This window comes from Betta splendens, chromosome 19 (genome assembly GCF_900634795.4).
Source record: "Betta splendens chromosome 19, fBetSpl5.4, whole genome shotgun sequence".
Classification (NCBI taxonomy): Eukaryota; Metazoa; Chordata; class Actinopteri; order Anabantiformes; family Osphronemidae; genus Betta; species Betta splendens.
Genome location: NC_040898.2, coordinates 8,291,011 through 8,305,115, shown reverse-complemented (window position 1 = coordinate 8,305,115; position 14,105 = coordinate 8,291,011). Strand labels below are relative to the sequence as shown.

Sequence of the window (14,105 nt, the reverse complement as noted above, 5' to 3'; positions counted from 1 at the left end):
AAACCCTTTCTGGTGACTCACGGCCTTAAAACCAAGCGTCCACCCACCGGCTGGGCCTTCTTGTCCTCTCTCCTGCTCCTGCATCCGCCTTCAGCCTCCTCGTCTGAGGAGCTGATGTCCGAGGAGCCAGAGGAGCACTCCACCGCTTGCTCCTTCTTCCCCTTGACCAGGATTTTACCTTTAAGATCCTGCAGCGCACAGTCAACACGGGTAAACGTCAAAAACCACTGCACATTTAAAAGGAAGCTATGAGGCGAATCCTCCCGCTGCTTCCACGAACGCTACTAATTAAAACTGTTGACAGCATAAAAAATAATGGCACAGTTATGAACACTGTTGTACTGTACATTGGAATAACATCCTAAAAGCTAATTATGTGAAGTCATCTGAGTGTAATTAGGAGCACACACTCGGGTCCAAAAGCCTCAGAGGAGGAGGATTACTGGGGCGTGAATCATGAGCGCACACATCGGCTCTCGAGCATATGCGATGATTAATAGTAGACGTAGAAGAAGTGGGACACGGAGGAGCAGACAGATCCCAACACGATGAGAGATGGGAACATTAGCCGCGAGCAGAGTCCATCATAAATGTGTGACTTCTGGTAGAGACGTGTGTGTGACGCTACCTCTGGAGAAGGCAGCGTGTGAGGGTCCAGCCCATCCAGGGGCTTTCTCAGCAGCTTCTCCCCCAGGATGGAGCGCAGGTGCTGGGCCATGACCGCCTGCTGCTCCACGGAGCAGTGGTTCTCCAGGGAAAGGATCAGCGGGTACGGGGAAGCCTGGGACGAGACGGGCACGGTTTCAGAGCCTCCTTTAACCCCCCCCCCCCGGTGGGTTCCTTCACATACGTGATGAACTCACTTTGAAAGCATATTCATTGATGGTCTCAATGACCTCGACGAAGGGCACTTTGGAGGTGAGCGTGTGTCCGTGGTAGATGACCGGCTCGCCCTTGTCGCCGTCCCAGCAGTCCAGCTCCACGCAGCGGCAGCCGTGATTCAGGGCTCTGGGAGGAAAAAGAAGCACAGTGAAAGTGAAGCTGCCGAAGCCGCACACCCTCTGCGTGAGCCGCTCCTACCGGATGTACGGCTCCGTGCTGCTGTCGCCCGTCAGCTGGGTCTTAGTGAGGTAGGTGTTGTGGGATGACGACACGAAGTAATGCGCCAGCGGTTGCTTCATGTCCTGGTGAACCACGGCGTGCTCCGGGTTGAAGACACAGTTCTCCTTAGACAGCATGTACATGGTGAACCCATTGGGAGTCATGAACTGGTTCCTCTGGGCTGCACTGGGCAAAGGTGCAACGACAAAAAGGGAGCAAATGAATTATTAAGAGCAGTTTGTCACTTAGTACTAAACATGCTGTGACCCGGCACCGCACCCCACTCATTCAGTTCATATGTGAGGATGAGGCTCTGGGCATGGACGAGCGAGCTGTCCTCCCCCTGGTCCTTCAGGAAGTCCCTCAGGTCCACGGTGGACAGAACGCAGCCGTTGGCCGAGTAGCGGATGAAGACGGCGTCCAGCTCCGGCCTGCGCAGCAGCTCCCTGCAGAAGACCTCGATCTCCCCGTGGTCCAGACGGCCGTCAGCGGACCGGTCGCATTTCTGTGTGACCCGACGAGACACGGGGGGTTAGCGGAGAGTGAGTGAGTGTGTGTGTGTGTGTGTGTGTGTGTGTGCCTTCACCTGGAACAGGCAGCGGGCGTACTGGTCACTCAGGTCCACGTTGATCATCTGCAGCAGCGTCTGGACTTCTTCATAGCTCATCTTGTCGTCGTGGTTCTGGTCGGCCCGGCTCAGGTAAGCATGGATCCAAGTGGCACGCGAACGTAGTCAAGGAGACAGCGTTCACGCGGCGATGCTACAGCTTCACTTCGCCCCGTCCTGAATATTCCTTCCACATAAACAGCGGATGAAGGATATTGGTCGAGCTTCTCCTTCTGGGTCATGTTCTGCACCCGCTCCTGGAGCTTTCGGATGCCTCGGGCCCAGTGCTGGGCCTCCTCCCGGCTGTGACACAGGAGGTCCAGGCTCTTCCGGGGCCCCTTGAAGACCACGGTCAAACAGGAGGCCTCGGGCACCGAGTCGGCCATGCGCCGCAGCGTCTCCGACTGGCAGCCCTCCCGGATGCACTCCACCTCCGTGATGGAGACTGAAGGAAGTCAGACGAGGGGAGGAAAGGATCGCAAGTAGCAGTAAAAAAATTCATTCTTAGCTGCAGGGCGAGGTTTCCGCCAGCAGATGGCACCATTTGGGCCTGTCCGTCACTACAGAGACATAAATAATCATTTAACTCCCTTTTACATTGTGTATGTGTAGAGGCAGCAGCTCTGCTCTCTGTATTTACAGTCAGTGTGCAGTGTGTATTTAATGAGGGGTCACTACGACACACAGTGTAAGCTAATACACGTATGCACACCCCATATGTACCACTATTACCACATTTGCTGTGTTTAGCACTGGACAGGACAGAGGTCCTCAGACTACAGCCTGTAATTAGTCCAGCATCCGCAGTTATTTTGCCACGTGTCAACAGGAAATCAAAGTTTACACACGCGCCTTGGCCAATTTAATTACATAAGAATGGACCCAGACTTTAAAAAGGCAGAAGAAACTGTGCCACTGACTTCTTCCAGGTCCAGCCTCATGCCACGGGCCCGGTTCTGCTCTTGGGGGGTACAGCTGGCGGTTTGGTCTTATGGTAACTATACAGCAGCAGACCTCAGGCTCCACCCGCATATAATGTCCTATAATCTCTCTGTTTGAACTGCAGAGGGCTCGGCTGCTGTCTCGGGCCTCGAACAGATGAGCTCTGTAATCAGGGCCCAGTGTGTGACCCTCGGATGGCGCTGGAGCCTATACGCGGCGGCGAGTGCTATTTAAAGGGGGCAAAATTAGATCCAAAACGCCCGTCCGACGCCCAGTCAGCGCCGAGCTCCACTGGAACCACATCTATGGAAAATGAAAAGCCTGCTGGTTGCATGTGATCATCTGGAGACATCTGGGTCGGGCCGCAGTGCACAATGACTTACAGCTTAAGTCATTTCAGGATAAGTACGTTTGCCGGTTTCATTCTGTCACATGGAACTTACAGGACTGCTGCTCCTTGGCCCGGCTGGACGTCTTGTGGGACTGGCACCAGACGGTCACTCCGTCCTCCAGCAGCTTCAGCGTTCGCCTCTTCTGCCAGCGAGGGGAGCGGACCTTCACGCACCACAAACCCACCCGTCAGAACTGATCCTAATACAAAGGGAGGGGGGGGGGGGGGTTATATAGCGGTACCTTCACCATACTGGAGCCTCGCAGCATCTGCTTCACGTCTTCATCCTCCTGAACTCCTTCAGCGAAAACAGACAGAAAAACACATTTATTCCCGTGACAAGACGTTTAATGAATGATGTGAAAGACGTTGAATTTTAGCTGAAAATCCACAACAGACAAGGAAGTGTCACACCATGAATTTAGAGAGAGACGCTGGAGGAACTGCCGGGAGGCCTGTGATAAACTATTCATATTACAGGAGTGGATGCAGACGCCCAAGGCAAATATTTACATGAGGGAACAAACAGCGAGCAGTGAGTATGCAAATGATGAAGGGAAAAGTAGTTCCTGAAGTTCTACAATGACCCATGTTTACAAATCACTGACAGCATTTGTATGTGTTTGATAAATAATATTAACGCACAGAACACAGGACAGCTGGTAAAGTATGAATATATAATAAATATATGAAGCAAAAATCTCTTGAGCTGCGAGTCCAAGCATCTTAATGGCAGCTTTTATTTGGCTGACTGACCCCCCCCCCCCCCACACACACACACACACTTAGTGCCCAGCAATCTAATCAAGGCTGACCCGTCCCGGTGGAGGCCGTGAGGCTGAGAATGCGTGGAATGTGGGCGAGATTTCCCAAGAGGGACGCTTCAAAGGGGCCTCTGAGGCTTCGATCATCCATAGCAGCCATGACGAAGGACGTGAAGAAGAGTCAACAGGTGCTCACTGCAGCAGTCAGTGTGTGGGGGCTGCTCTGCATGAGTTCCTCAGAGCCGCCGAGGGGGGGGGGGCGCGTGGCCTCCACCGCCCGCGTGTGACGAGCAGATAGACCAGCCGTCTCAGAAACAGGCAGGAAACAGAAACAGCGGCGGTTTGGTGGAGGACGCGTGTGACGGCTCGGCTGCAAAGTGCCGACGCGTTCAGAGAAGGAACGCGAGAAAAGGCTGCGTGCACAAATGGTGGTGGGCGGAGCACGGCTGCAGCGTTACTGGGTTAGGTGACACCTACAGCATTATGACAATAGAACCAGCAATCAGTCAGTCGTCATTTATATAATAATCCTTTAATCGTCCCAGAGTGGGAAATTCCCTCGAATAATAATAGGAATAATACAGTATGTACTAAATATAAGTCACATTATTACTGGATATAGCACTTTTCATACACAGAAAATGCAACACAAAGTGCTTGATGGACTCAATAAAGACGATTAGATCAGATAATGACGTTTACAAGCGCATGAGCATTCGCTTGTTGTTTTTACTCAGTCACTTTTGAAAGACTGCCCCGATTAAACTAACGATTCGCATTACGTAAAATCATGGATTGTTTGTGAGGGTGTCGTGTTCCGGCGCAGACACAGCAGCAGCGGGCGCTGATGCGCAGACGGCAGTGAACCCAGAACACGCCCGGCTGCAGAGCGAACGGCGGATCAGGTGGAGGACGGGACTTCCAGGAAACGAACAGCGACAGAGAGGACGCGTTCTGACGAATCACAGGCCGACGTGTTCTTCAAACTGGGAGAGGGCGCCCGACGCCCAGTTTGGCTTTCTGGTTTTTACGTCACCAAGTCACCGCGTCAGCAGAGGAATCACGCGGCTTTAAGGGCCTTTGGATTTCACATGACCTTAACCAGACGGGAGTGAAAATGGGAAGTGTAATAATATCAGGCGTGACAGTTGTGTGACTTTCCTCAGTCACACCCAGGTGTTTCAGCCAGATAATCCATTCAATGACTGTAACAAAATTAAAAAAAAGCTGTGACTACGATTTCTCACCGACTTCACAGCTCAACATGCAGCTGCCGACGTGGTTCTGGAGTGTGTGCCCGCTCACGGCAGCAGCGAACAGGGAGGTCTCTGCTGCGCAACGTGTTATAACATACTGACCTGATTATTCTGAGCAAACCCTCAAAAGCAGTGGGGAGGAGACGAGGAGACGAGAGGAGGAGACGAGAGGAGACGAGGAGACGAGAGGAGGAGATGAGAGGAGACGAGGAGACGAGAGGAGGAGACGAGAGGAGACGAGGAGACGAGAGGAGGAGATGAGAGGAGGAGACAAGGAGAGGAGGAGAGGAGGAGGAGACGAGAGGAGGAGACAAGGAGAGGAGGAGACAAGGAGACAAGGAGAGGAGGAGAGGAGAGGATGGCAACGACAGCACAGGCGAGCACTGTTTATACGTGTTTATTAATGGGTGCGTGTCCCGCTCTCCATTGGCCGGTTCTTCCTGGAAAACCTCGTCCTAAATATCTCCCGTGGTTGTGGAGAAAGTTTTCCCGAGCAGCAGGTAAATGTTTGTTTTTAGTAGGACAAAAAACTGGTGAACACTGGACTGAACTAACAGACGCTTTATGGAGAATTGGATCAGAACTGCGTCTGCTGCTTCACAGTGTTTACATCTCTGGCTTTTGGATCGTTGAGCAAATAAAAACCCGTTCAAGGTTGTTTCAATCGTATACTTTAAATGAACACGAAGTGACTTATAATAGTTTTGTACCATATTCAGAACTGTTTTTTCTGCTGCCTGGTGAATGAGGCTTTATCTGATTTCTTACTGTCCGTGTGGATGATGGAGTCCGTGCAGAATATTGAGACATAAACACTCACCCAGGTTCCTCAGAGGGTCGATGGCCTTCAACTCGGGCGTCCCGGATCCGTTCTTCAGCCCCGGGGCTGCTTTCTTCTTGTTGCCCAACATAGCGTGAGGAGGCTGGGATCCGATCCGATCCTCCGCGTCCTGTGGCCGGAGCCCGCGTCGCTTCTGGTCCGTCTAATGAAGACGCGGCGTGGACACAGACGGAGACACGGCGCCGTGGAAGCGGCTCCGCATGCTTTTATCACGGAGGAGGAAAACAGCAGCCAGGCCAAACCCTCCGCCTGCTGATGTCACACGGACCGGACCTCTAATCACAGAACTGCAGCGATCACGCGGGCGACAGCTAAAATAATAGGAAATGACTTCCCGCGCTGATTTTCAACATAAAAGCTTAGTTTTGTAAAACACGGAACAAGGCTCGCATAAGCTCCCCTCTTTATTTATAAAAGTTTTACATATAGTCTTAAAACCGAGTTTCTTACTCTGAACGTTTTTTGAATTATTTTAGATATTAAAACTTTGTTTACCAGTGCTTACTGGTAGTGGTGTAAGTAATAGATTCATCAGTAATGAAGTGGCCCAATTAAGGAGACGCATAAGGGAAAAATATCAAATAATATACCGTAAAAGTAGCCTAGTTGTGTTAACTTGGTCATGTTCTTTCTACAAGGTATTAGTGCCTTAAAGACAGCTTTGCTTAAAGAATATACATCCCTAATCACTTATTGTTATCATGGTATTATTTTGCTTTTTTTAAACACACTGTGCACTAAATAACTCGTCCTTATAAGCGTAAAAGCGCGCCAGGGTCAAATGACGATAAACTTAAGAAGACTCATCTAAAACGCACAATAAAAACAAAAACTGTCTGACAAATGATAAGACGTTGCTGAGTAAGACACAGGAGGAGTGGTGCATGAACCGAACCCCTATATGTGTTCAAATGACAAACAAAGAACTTGACAATCCTGCTTTATAAATGACTAGTTTGTAGATTTGTGCTTTGTTTCGCTCATGAAATTTAGTTTCCTCAATCTTGACCAACATTACAGTCATTTGCATCATATATTATTTTTAAGCCTACACGCCATAAATAAAACCTGTCCAATAATGCAACTTTACAAATAAAGCCATAAAAATCATTGTCCCCTTTGTTCTTTTGTTTTGAAGTGAAACTTTCAAGACATCCGGGATACTGTGTTGCATCTCTGGCAACTTATCCACACAATTTAAACGGATTATGCACCGAGAGCAGACGCTCATGCGTCTGATGTATAACAGCCACCCTCCCTCCGTTTACTAATCTCTAATTTAAACCAAATCACTATCTAAGTGATGGACGGACTGATAACCTCTGATAAACCTCTGAGAAATCCTCTAATGCTGTTCGCTGTAATTAGGGAAATGGTGCTGGAGAATTATTCTTGCACAAATAGGACTAAAGTGGGTTCTGTCAGCTGTAACACACTTCTGCACAGGCGCCGTTATGAATTGATTTAGGTGCCCAAAAGAGGCTGTGATTCCTAAACCATGTCCTAAATTGCACTGACAAAAACAAGCAGATTAGACTCTAAACATATGTCACAGCTGCTGGACTGAAACGTCTCATTGATTTTAATAAAATAAGAGATTTTTTTCCATTTCAGACTCGCTTAGACTTTCGAGCAGTTGTGACCACTAAATTAAAAATAGGAAAAAATACGGACCCCCGTGCTATAAATACTCACACATTCAGCATTGACACGCGCTCAGCCGAGACAGTTGTGATGTCCCTTTAAATGTGGGCGTGGCCAAGTGCGCGTCACGTGATTGGACGCGGAAGTCTACAGTATAAACTACAGACGGACCCTCGTAGGTAGGTCAGGAGCAGCTCAGGTAGCCTGCATGGGCAGTTATGCGGATTAACGGAGACGTCCGTGTGAAGTTAGAAAGGAAACACTTGTTCGCCCTCTGAGGGAGGAATTGGACATTTGCGTGTCCTCTGTGCTGCTGTTTACGCGGCGCTACTGATGGCAGGTTCCAGGACGCACAGTCGCTGAGGTAAGACCTGTTAGCAAGTTAGCTAAGTACCGCTAAGCTACACTGGGCTTATTGATTTACAGTAGTTAGCCACCACAGAAAGCTCCCGTGCGCTGCATGTTGCACTATTATCCCCTGTTCTGTCCAACTGTACGTAATCGGAGTTTAAACACACGCAGCGTCCCATTTATACGTACGAATATATTGTGGGAGGAGTTGGAGTCAATCTTTGGTCCTCTGAAAGTTTATTACTGCAGTTATTATCAGAAAGCAGCTCGGTCTACGGTTAGTTATTATACAAATGATAACACTTAAGTTGTGTATTTACTAGATTAGTTACTCGACAGTCTGTGGTGTTGTTTTCACATTATTTTCCTATTTGTGTGTGATTTCAGCTCCAACTGAATTGTTTCCTACACTGTGAGTGTCATGCCAGTCCCAGCGATGGCAGAGCTCGCGGTCGATCACCGGAAGCGGTTCCAGGCTGCTGTGGATGTCATCCACAATCTCCCTAAAAACGGTGCCTGGTGTTTTAGACCCACGTCAGACTTTGTACCCTCTGCCCGGTAAAGTGGTGAAACAGGCAATGTTTAGTTAAACTTGATGAATGTGTCCTCTTACAGGCTCCTACCGGCCTTCCTACGACGTCATGCTGCGTTTCTACAGTCTTTACAAGCAGGCAGTGTGCGGGCCCTGCACGGTGCCTCGGCCGGCCTTTTGGGATCCAGTGGGCCGCTACAAATGGTCTGTATGAGTGTCAGATTTCTGGTCCAAAGGAACAGCTATATTGATTTATTTCAAAGAACTGCTCTGTGGTTTTCAGGCAAATGATTGATTTTACCATCATCAACATAAATGCAACCACAAGCTCTGATGCAAATTATACTCAAATGTCCTGTTTTCAACAAAATTGCAGTAGTTGCTGTTTAACAGGTTGTGCGTTTGTTAGGGATGCCTGGAGCCGCCTGGGAGAGATGAGCAGTGAGAGTGCCATGGCAGCATATGTGGATGAGATGAAGAAAGTAGCTCAGGAGGTACAGGATTTATTTTAGTGTGTGATGTTATTTCAGGTGTGTGATCTGATCAGGAAACTAAACAAAAAGGAACTTCAAACTAAACAAATCCGGTTACAGCAACAGTCCCAAAAACAAACAAACGGTTTCACTGACTTGTCAGGTCATCAACACTGTTCCCATGGATGAGAAGACCTCCTCTCTCTTCCACCACTTTGAGCCTCTGTACCGGGTGATTGATGACATGCCACGGCCTCCAGGGTCACTGCTCACACTCAGCCAAGGTCAGTCATGAGTCACTTTGTTTTAACCAACTAGTAGGAAATGAATTACCCTGCCATGTTGACTTTTGTATGGAGTGACTGTTTGTTACTGTACATCTTAAAGACGACGTGGAGCCAGAGCTAAAGGATGGGAATGTGGAGCAGGAGGAGCCTGAAGACGATTTTTCTCATCCAGAGGATCCAGATGAGGAGTTGAACCTCTCTGAGATTATAGACATTGCAGTTAACACTATTCCTAACGGTATGTATGAGTGTAGCACTGCTGTTCACACATCCAAGCTGTTTGTTTAAATTGTGAAGCTCACAGCCGACATTTGGTTCCAATGTTAGGACTCAATCAGACCTTAGTAAAGCACATCTTCCTGCACCCACAGAAGAATTCTGTCCATTCACACACCAGCAAAGGCATTACACTGGTTTTAATGTAACCAACTTCTTTGTTGTGCTGCTGCAGACTCTGGAGTGTCTGAGTGTTTGGTGTTAACCAGTGACTCGGAGAGCGAGGTCTTCTGTGACTCTGTGGATTCAGTGGAGCAACTCGGCAGTATCAAGGTGCCACTCATTAAATTTCGATGTAGCACCGATGACACAGACCTTTTTTTAAAGACTGACTGACTGTTTCAGATTCCACTCAAGTCCAACGGTTTTCAGAATGGCCACACCTCCTTGGAGTCGTCTCTTTGCCTGGAGGCCCGACAGGTCGGAGCAGGTCAAGGTGGAGAGGGAGCCGAGGACGGGAAGGGTCAAGGTCCCACGAGGAGAAGTCGAGACAGTGGGCGAGAAGGTTTCCACCACTCCTGGAGAGAACGTAAGCTTTGAGCAATGATCCATCCCAGTGAACAAATCCTGAGCAGCGTAGTGCCAATTGTGTCCCTGTCCACAGGCGGCATTCCTCCAGGCAGTCCGAGGCGGGGAGCCCCTGGTGGTGGTGGTGGTGGTGGGGCTGGGCGAGGAGGAGGGGATGGTTCGGAGGGTGTGGTGGACAGGCTCCACGACACCCAGCTGCAGCAGCAGATCATCCTGGCCCTGCGGAGACTCAGAGAGGACATGAGGAGTGTGATGGACCGGCTGGAGGTGGTGGAGAGGCTGGCTGCCACTCACGTAAGCTGAAGCAGTAGAACTCCCAATGTTCTCGCTTAGACACAAGACTGAGCTGACTTGATTGTGTTGACGTATCATGCGTTCTGTGTCACAGGCTCAGGGATCCGATTGGAGACCCTGTCTGCAGTGTGAAACCACTGCGTCACAGAAGGTGGGAGAGACAGTTTCTCACCTCGGGTCTAAGCTGCTTACAATCATCAAACTGTTCTCTGAATCGTCTTTATCTCATTAGTTGGTTTGTGTTGTGTGGTCCGATCCTCTGTCTCTCAGGAGAAGTGGTGGCCGTTTGACGTCTCTGGCCAGACCGTCCTCCTCTTCCTCCTGTGGCCCTTTGCCGCCCAGGGCCTGGTCTACCTGCTGAGGAAAGCCCACAAGAGAAGTCGCATGTCTTCATGAAGTCTGCTCCTCAAGACGCTCGGCAGTTGACCCACAGCGAGTCAGGACTGGTTCTAACAAACTCATGAGATGGTGACACCCCCCTCCCCTCACTGTGCACACATGGGAGGAGGGAGAGACATTTGGAGATGCACCTCTAACTGCTTTGTCCACCTCAGGATCCAGAAGTCCTCTGACTCACTAAGGCAATTAAAGACCAATCACAGAGAACCTGTATTAAAGACCTGGAATGTGTTCATAGAAGGTAAATTACGTGTGCGTGTTTGTTATTTCCTCTCATTTGCTGCTATGAACGAACAGCAGCCCAGTGCAGCTGTATCATCACTGACTACAGCATGACTCTGATGTGTGAATGTGTAGGAGCTGCTATACTGGCTGACAGGTGTCTAATCTTGAAGTTCTGATTGTTTGTCAGTTTTGTCTTTATCACTAAAATCAGGTTTCCATGGCAACGGTGCTTCAATGTGTAGGGTGCATGTTCATTAATTACATCTAACCACCTGGATCCAGTTTCATGGGTAAAATTAGACTGCTTGGTTATAGCTGCCACCTGCTGTGACTGAAGCCGTAGTTACAAAGAACTGTTTTTAAACTGCACTTTAACAATTGTGTAAAACTGAAGCATGCGCTCCAATAAAAATCTGAGTAGTAGCAGTTTCATGCAATACTTAACGGAACAAGAACTGATCACTCCCATCACCCTCAATGTGTGTAGCTACATTTTTATATACCGTAGTATAAATGTAGTAGTTTTAGCCTTTTGATGACTCAGATCTGATACACATCGAGTAAAAACGCATACAAACCCGTTTTTCAAAACAAATAATTTAATATATTATGCATAATATTTATTTACACGGGTTAACTTAACAAGGCTTTGTACAATTGTTACAAAATTGGTCCACGTGGTCACTGACGTACATAAAGTACATGCACAAGGGCAAAGACAGAGCGTAGGACACGGAGTCTACAAATGATTAAGACGACCATGGAGCCCGGTTCGGTTCAGCTCCATCTAGGTTTTTCTAGGATCTCGCAATTGAGGAGGGAGCGAAAATACAGAAGAGGTGGAAAAGGACAAATGCAAAAATAGCTCTCAGGTAAGACTGTGGTTGTGGTTGAAGTAGGTTTTCCGTTCACTCAGCTACCTCCAAAAAAATGACTAGTGTATCTTATAAAACTGACATTGTGTATGTGTATATATTGGAGAAACGCTGGGGCTCTCGCTCATCAAGGGCTCATCCCCCGTTAATACTGCTCATACTGTCCATTTACCAGAGGAGAAAAATGGAACAATTTTGGCATCACTTCACAGTGTAGCTGCCTCTGGTGAAACAGCTGTCCAACACAGGGAAGTACAACAGGCTTGTGATAAACACAGAGTTTGCATATGTTTATACATGCATCATTTTGGTCTATAGAGGCTTTGGCTTAAAGCCTAAGTCACGAGTTTGTTTAGCTTGAAGGGATCAATAGGGTCCTTGATCCGCCAGCGTTTTGGAAGAACTGTTAAAGAGCTGAGACGTAAACTTGAGCGTGGTTTCTCATGGTGCATGTGTAAATCCCAGGATCCCTTGCAATAAATTAAGGTACATTTTTAACACAGCCATAACATGTTTAATATAACTGTGCTTATGTGATGTACAGAATATCTGAAGAGGAAGTCACAATACGCTGATTTTGCTTTTTCTTCAGAATATTTTGTTCCCAGTTTTATGAATCATTGCTTATACCAAAACGTCTGACTATATTCAAAGAGGCCTGTTGAGACGAGCAATAGCAGCTGAGAAGATAGATCCTCGACATGCTGCCATTACAACACAGTGGTTTGGGAACATTGTCTTTGAGCAGTTAGGTATAAGGAGGTTTGCATTTCAGAAGTAAGTGCTTCAACAGTCTGCATAGAGTTCACTCAGAAATTCAGTGAATAGTGTATTGTATAAGAATAAAAAGTGGATGAAACCACAAGGAGAGACATGTAAACAGTAATAAGGCCTGGTCACACCCGAATATGAAATCTTAAAACATAGGAATCGGTTTGGCAAAGTAAATCTGCAAACGTCTGTACTTTACATTGCACCACTGATTAACAGCAACAGCTTAATATGAATGATGATGTAATGTATGAAAAGCCATGTTCAACAACTGGTTTCCTCCAAATGCTCCAAGCGTTTGGCATTTGTCACGTTTTTTTTAATAAAATACCAGGGTCTAGACTCCACACGATCTTCAGGACAATTACATATAGTTATTTGTAAGTAAAGATAAATAGTTTCAGAAATAATTGTGTGTTGCTAGTGAGTTACGGGGAAGTGCTACCTTAGTGGATAGAACAGGTTAAACTACTACTGTGTGACGACGCCATGCTCGTGTCTTATCCCGGGGGCCGGGAGCTGATCTCCTCATGGCCACAGTGGAAGATCCCTGGGACCTTTGCTCTATCCATCCTGAGGAAGACGAGGACAGAGGGGCGTCCTGGCCAAAATGAGGAAGGGGACCTGTTGGTGAAGCTGAGCTAGGATCTACAATTGATCCTTGAGGGATGCCTACACAGCCATGCTGACCTGGCCCTGCCTCGATGACCCTGATCACCTCCACCTTTTCTGCCCTCCACCCTCTGACTCTGTCCTCCCTCCAGCCCAGCTCCAAGTCCAGATTCATGGACACAGCCCTCGTCCTGCCGCCTCTGGGCTTCCTGTAGCGAATGGGCACTGACTGGTTCCAGTCTGAGTGCTGGGTCCCATGGGGGCTACATGACTGGTAGAGACTAGGGAGCCTGGTGGGGGAGAGCCACAAAGGCGCCACAGGATGTCCTCTGGGCAGGTTGTGAAGCCTCGGGTGAGAGGGAGGATTAGTGGCAGGTGGGTATATAGTATGGTTCTGATGGTGGGAGTAGAGGAAACTGCTGGGACGAAGTGGTGGTACAGTTCTGGGCATCGTTGTTCTCTGCCTACACTCCCTTTGGTTTTTATGTGTGTCAGGGATCATACCCTCTTTCTTGTCGTTCTCGGCCTCTTCTTCCACCAGGGAGTCTTTTCCCGCCGGGGTCTCTCCAGGTTTCACCCCATTTTCCTTCTCGTGCCTTTTGTCTTTTTTGGATATGATATGCTCTCCTTCAGCTGCCTCTTCCTGTCCTCTGTGCTCATCCCCTCCTTCGTCTCCCCTGTAGTTGCTAGCTTTGACTGGCTCGTGCTCTGAGTCCTCATCAGTGCTGCTGCCGGGCAAATATGTACTGAGGCATTTTTTACGTTTACGGGTCACAGCGGAGATGAGAGATTTGGACAGGAAATCCTTGGTATTTAGGTCTTTCTTAGAGGCCAATGAATGCTGGGTTGAAAGGGTTGAAATTCAGTAAAACAATGGAAACCATAATTAATAAAATTTGATTTTGTTCCTGGAATATTGTACAAGATATAGATTTT

At 48.2% G+C, this 14,105-nt stretch overlaps 3 protein-coding genes across 15 annotated transcripts in view; 1 reads left to right on the top strand and 2 right to left on the bottom strand.

Annotated features, from left to right (window-relative positions):
* The window catches only part of LOC114845324 (1-phosphatidylinositol 4,5-bisphosphate phosphodiesterase delta-3-A-like), a 9,610-nt gene extending 3,422 nt beyond the window's left edge, over positions 1 to 6,188 (bottom strand). Inside the window, exons 1-10 of the mRNA XM_029133205.3 lie at positions 5,882 to 6,188; positions 3,284 to 3,339; positions 3,094 to 3,205; positions 1,925 to 2,153; positions 1,688 to 1,817; positions 1,381 to 1,606; positions 1,081 to 1,282; positions 864 to 1,008; positions 629 to 781; positions 48 to 188 (exon numbers count right to left, since the gene is read on the bottom strand). Of these exons, the coding sequence (XP_028989038.1) occupies positions 48 to 188; positions 629 to 781; positions 864 to 1,008; positions 1,081 to 1,282; positions 1,381 to 1,606; positions 1,688 to 1,817; positions 1,925 to 2,153; positions 3,094 to 3,205; positions 3,284 to 3,339; positions 5,882 to 5,972 (1,485 nt within the window). The 5' untranslated portion in view covers positions 5,973 to 6,188. The remainder of the gene's footprint in view (positions 1 to 47; positions 189 to 628; positions 782 to 863; positions 1,009 to 1,080; positions 1,283 to 1,380; positions 1,607 to 1,687; positions 1,818 to 1,924; positions 2,154 to 3,093; positions 3,206 to 3,283; positions 3,340 to 5,881) is intronic.
* A 1,502-nt stretch (positions 6,189 to 7,690) lies between these two features.
* acbd4 (acyl-CoA binding domain containing 4) lies at positions 7,691 to 11,334 on the top strand. The gene is made up of 11 exons (XM_029133827.2): positions 7,691 to 7,910; positions 8,285 to 8,409; positions 8,513 to 8,633; positions 8,839 to 8,923; positions 9,066 to 9,186; positions 9,290 to 9,427; positions 9,641 to 9,738; positions 9,811 to 9,994; positions 10,070 to 10,287; positions 10,382 to 10,438; positions 10,558 to 11,334. The coding sequence occupies exons 2-11, from the start codon at positions 8,319 to 8,321 to the stop codon at positions 10,681 to 10,683; spliced, it is 1,239 nt and encodes a 412-aa protein (XP_028989660.1). The 5' UTR covers positions 7,691 to 7,910; positions 8,285 to 8,318; the 3' UTR covers positions 10,684 to 11,334.
* Positions 11,335 to 11,492: 158 nt separating this feature from the next.
* The window catches only part of LOC114845613 (rho GTPase-activating protein 23-like), a 29,436-nt gene continuing 26,823 nt past the window's right edge, over positions 11,493 to 14,105 (bottom strand). For 12 of the 13 annotated variants that reach the window (XM_029133823.3, XM_029133822.3, XM_029133819.3 and 9 more), the window contains one exon: positions 11,493 to 14,010. In XM_029133823.3, coding sequence (XP_028989656.1) covers positions 13,021 to 14,010 — 990 coding nt within the window. In that variant the 3' untranslated portion in view covers positions 11,493 to 13,020. The remainder of the gene's footprint in view (positions 14,011 to 14,105) is intronic. The other variant, XM_055504500.1, reaches the window with a different exon arrangement.

Bases quoted from the DNA above. Each gene is read 5' to 3' on its own strand.
- acbd4 (XM_029133827.2), top strand. From the start codon at position 8,319: ATGCCAGTCCCAGCGATGGCAGAGCTCGCGGTCGATCACCGGAAGCGG. The intron at 9,187-9,289 runs GTCAGTCATGAG...TACATCTTAAAG, and splicing joins ACTGCTCACACTCAGCCAAG to ACGACGTGGAGCCAGAGCTA. The intron at 10,439-10,557 runs GTGGGAGAGACA...TCTGTCTCTCAG, and splicing joins AAACCACTGCGTCACAGAAG to GAGAAGTGGTGGCCGTTTGA.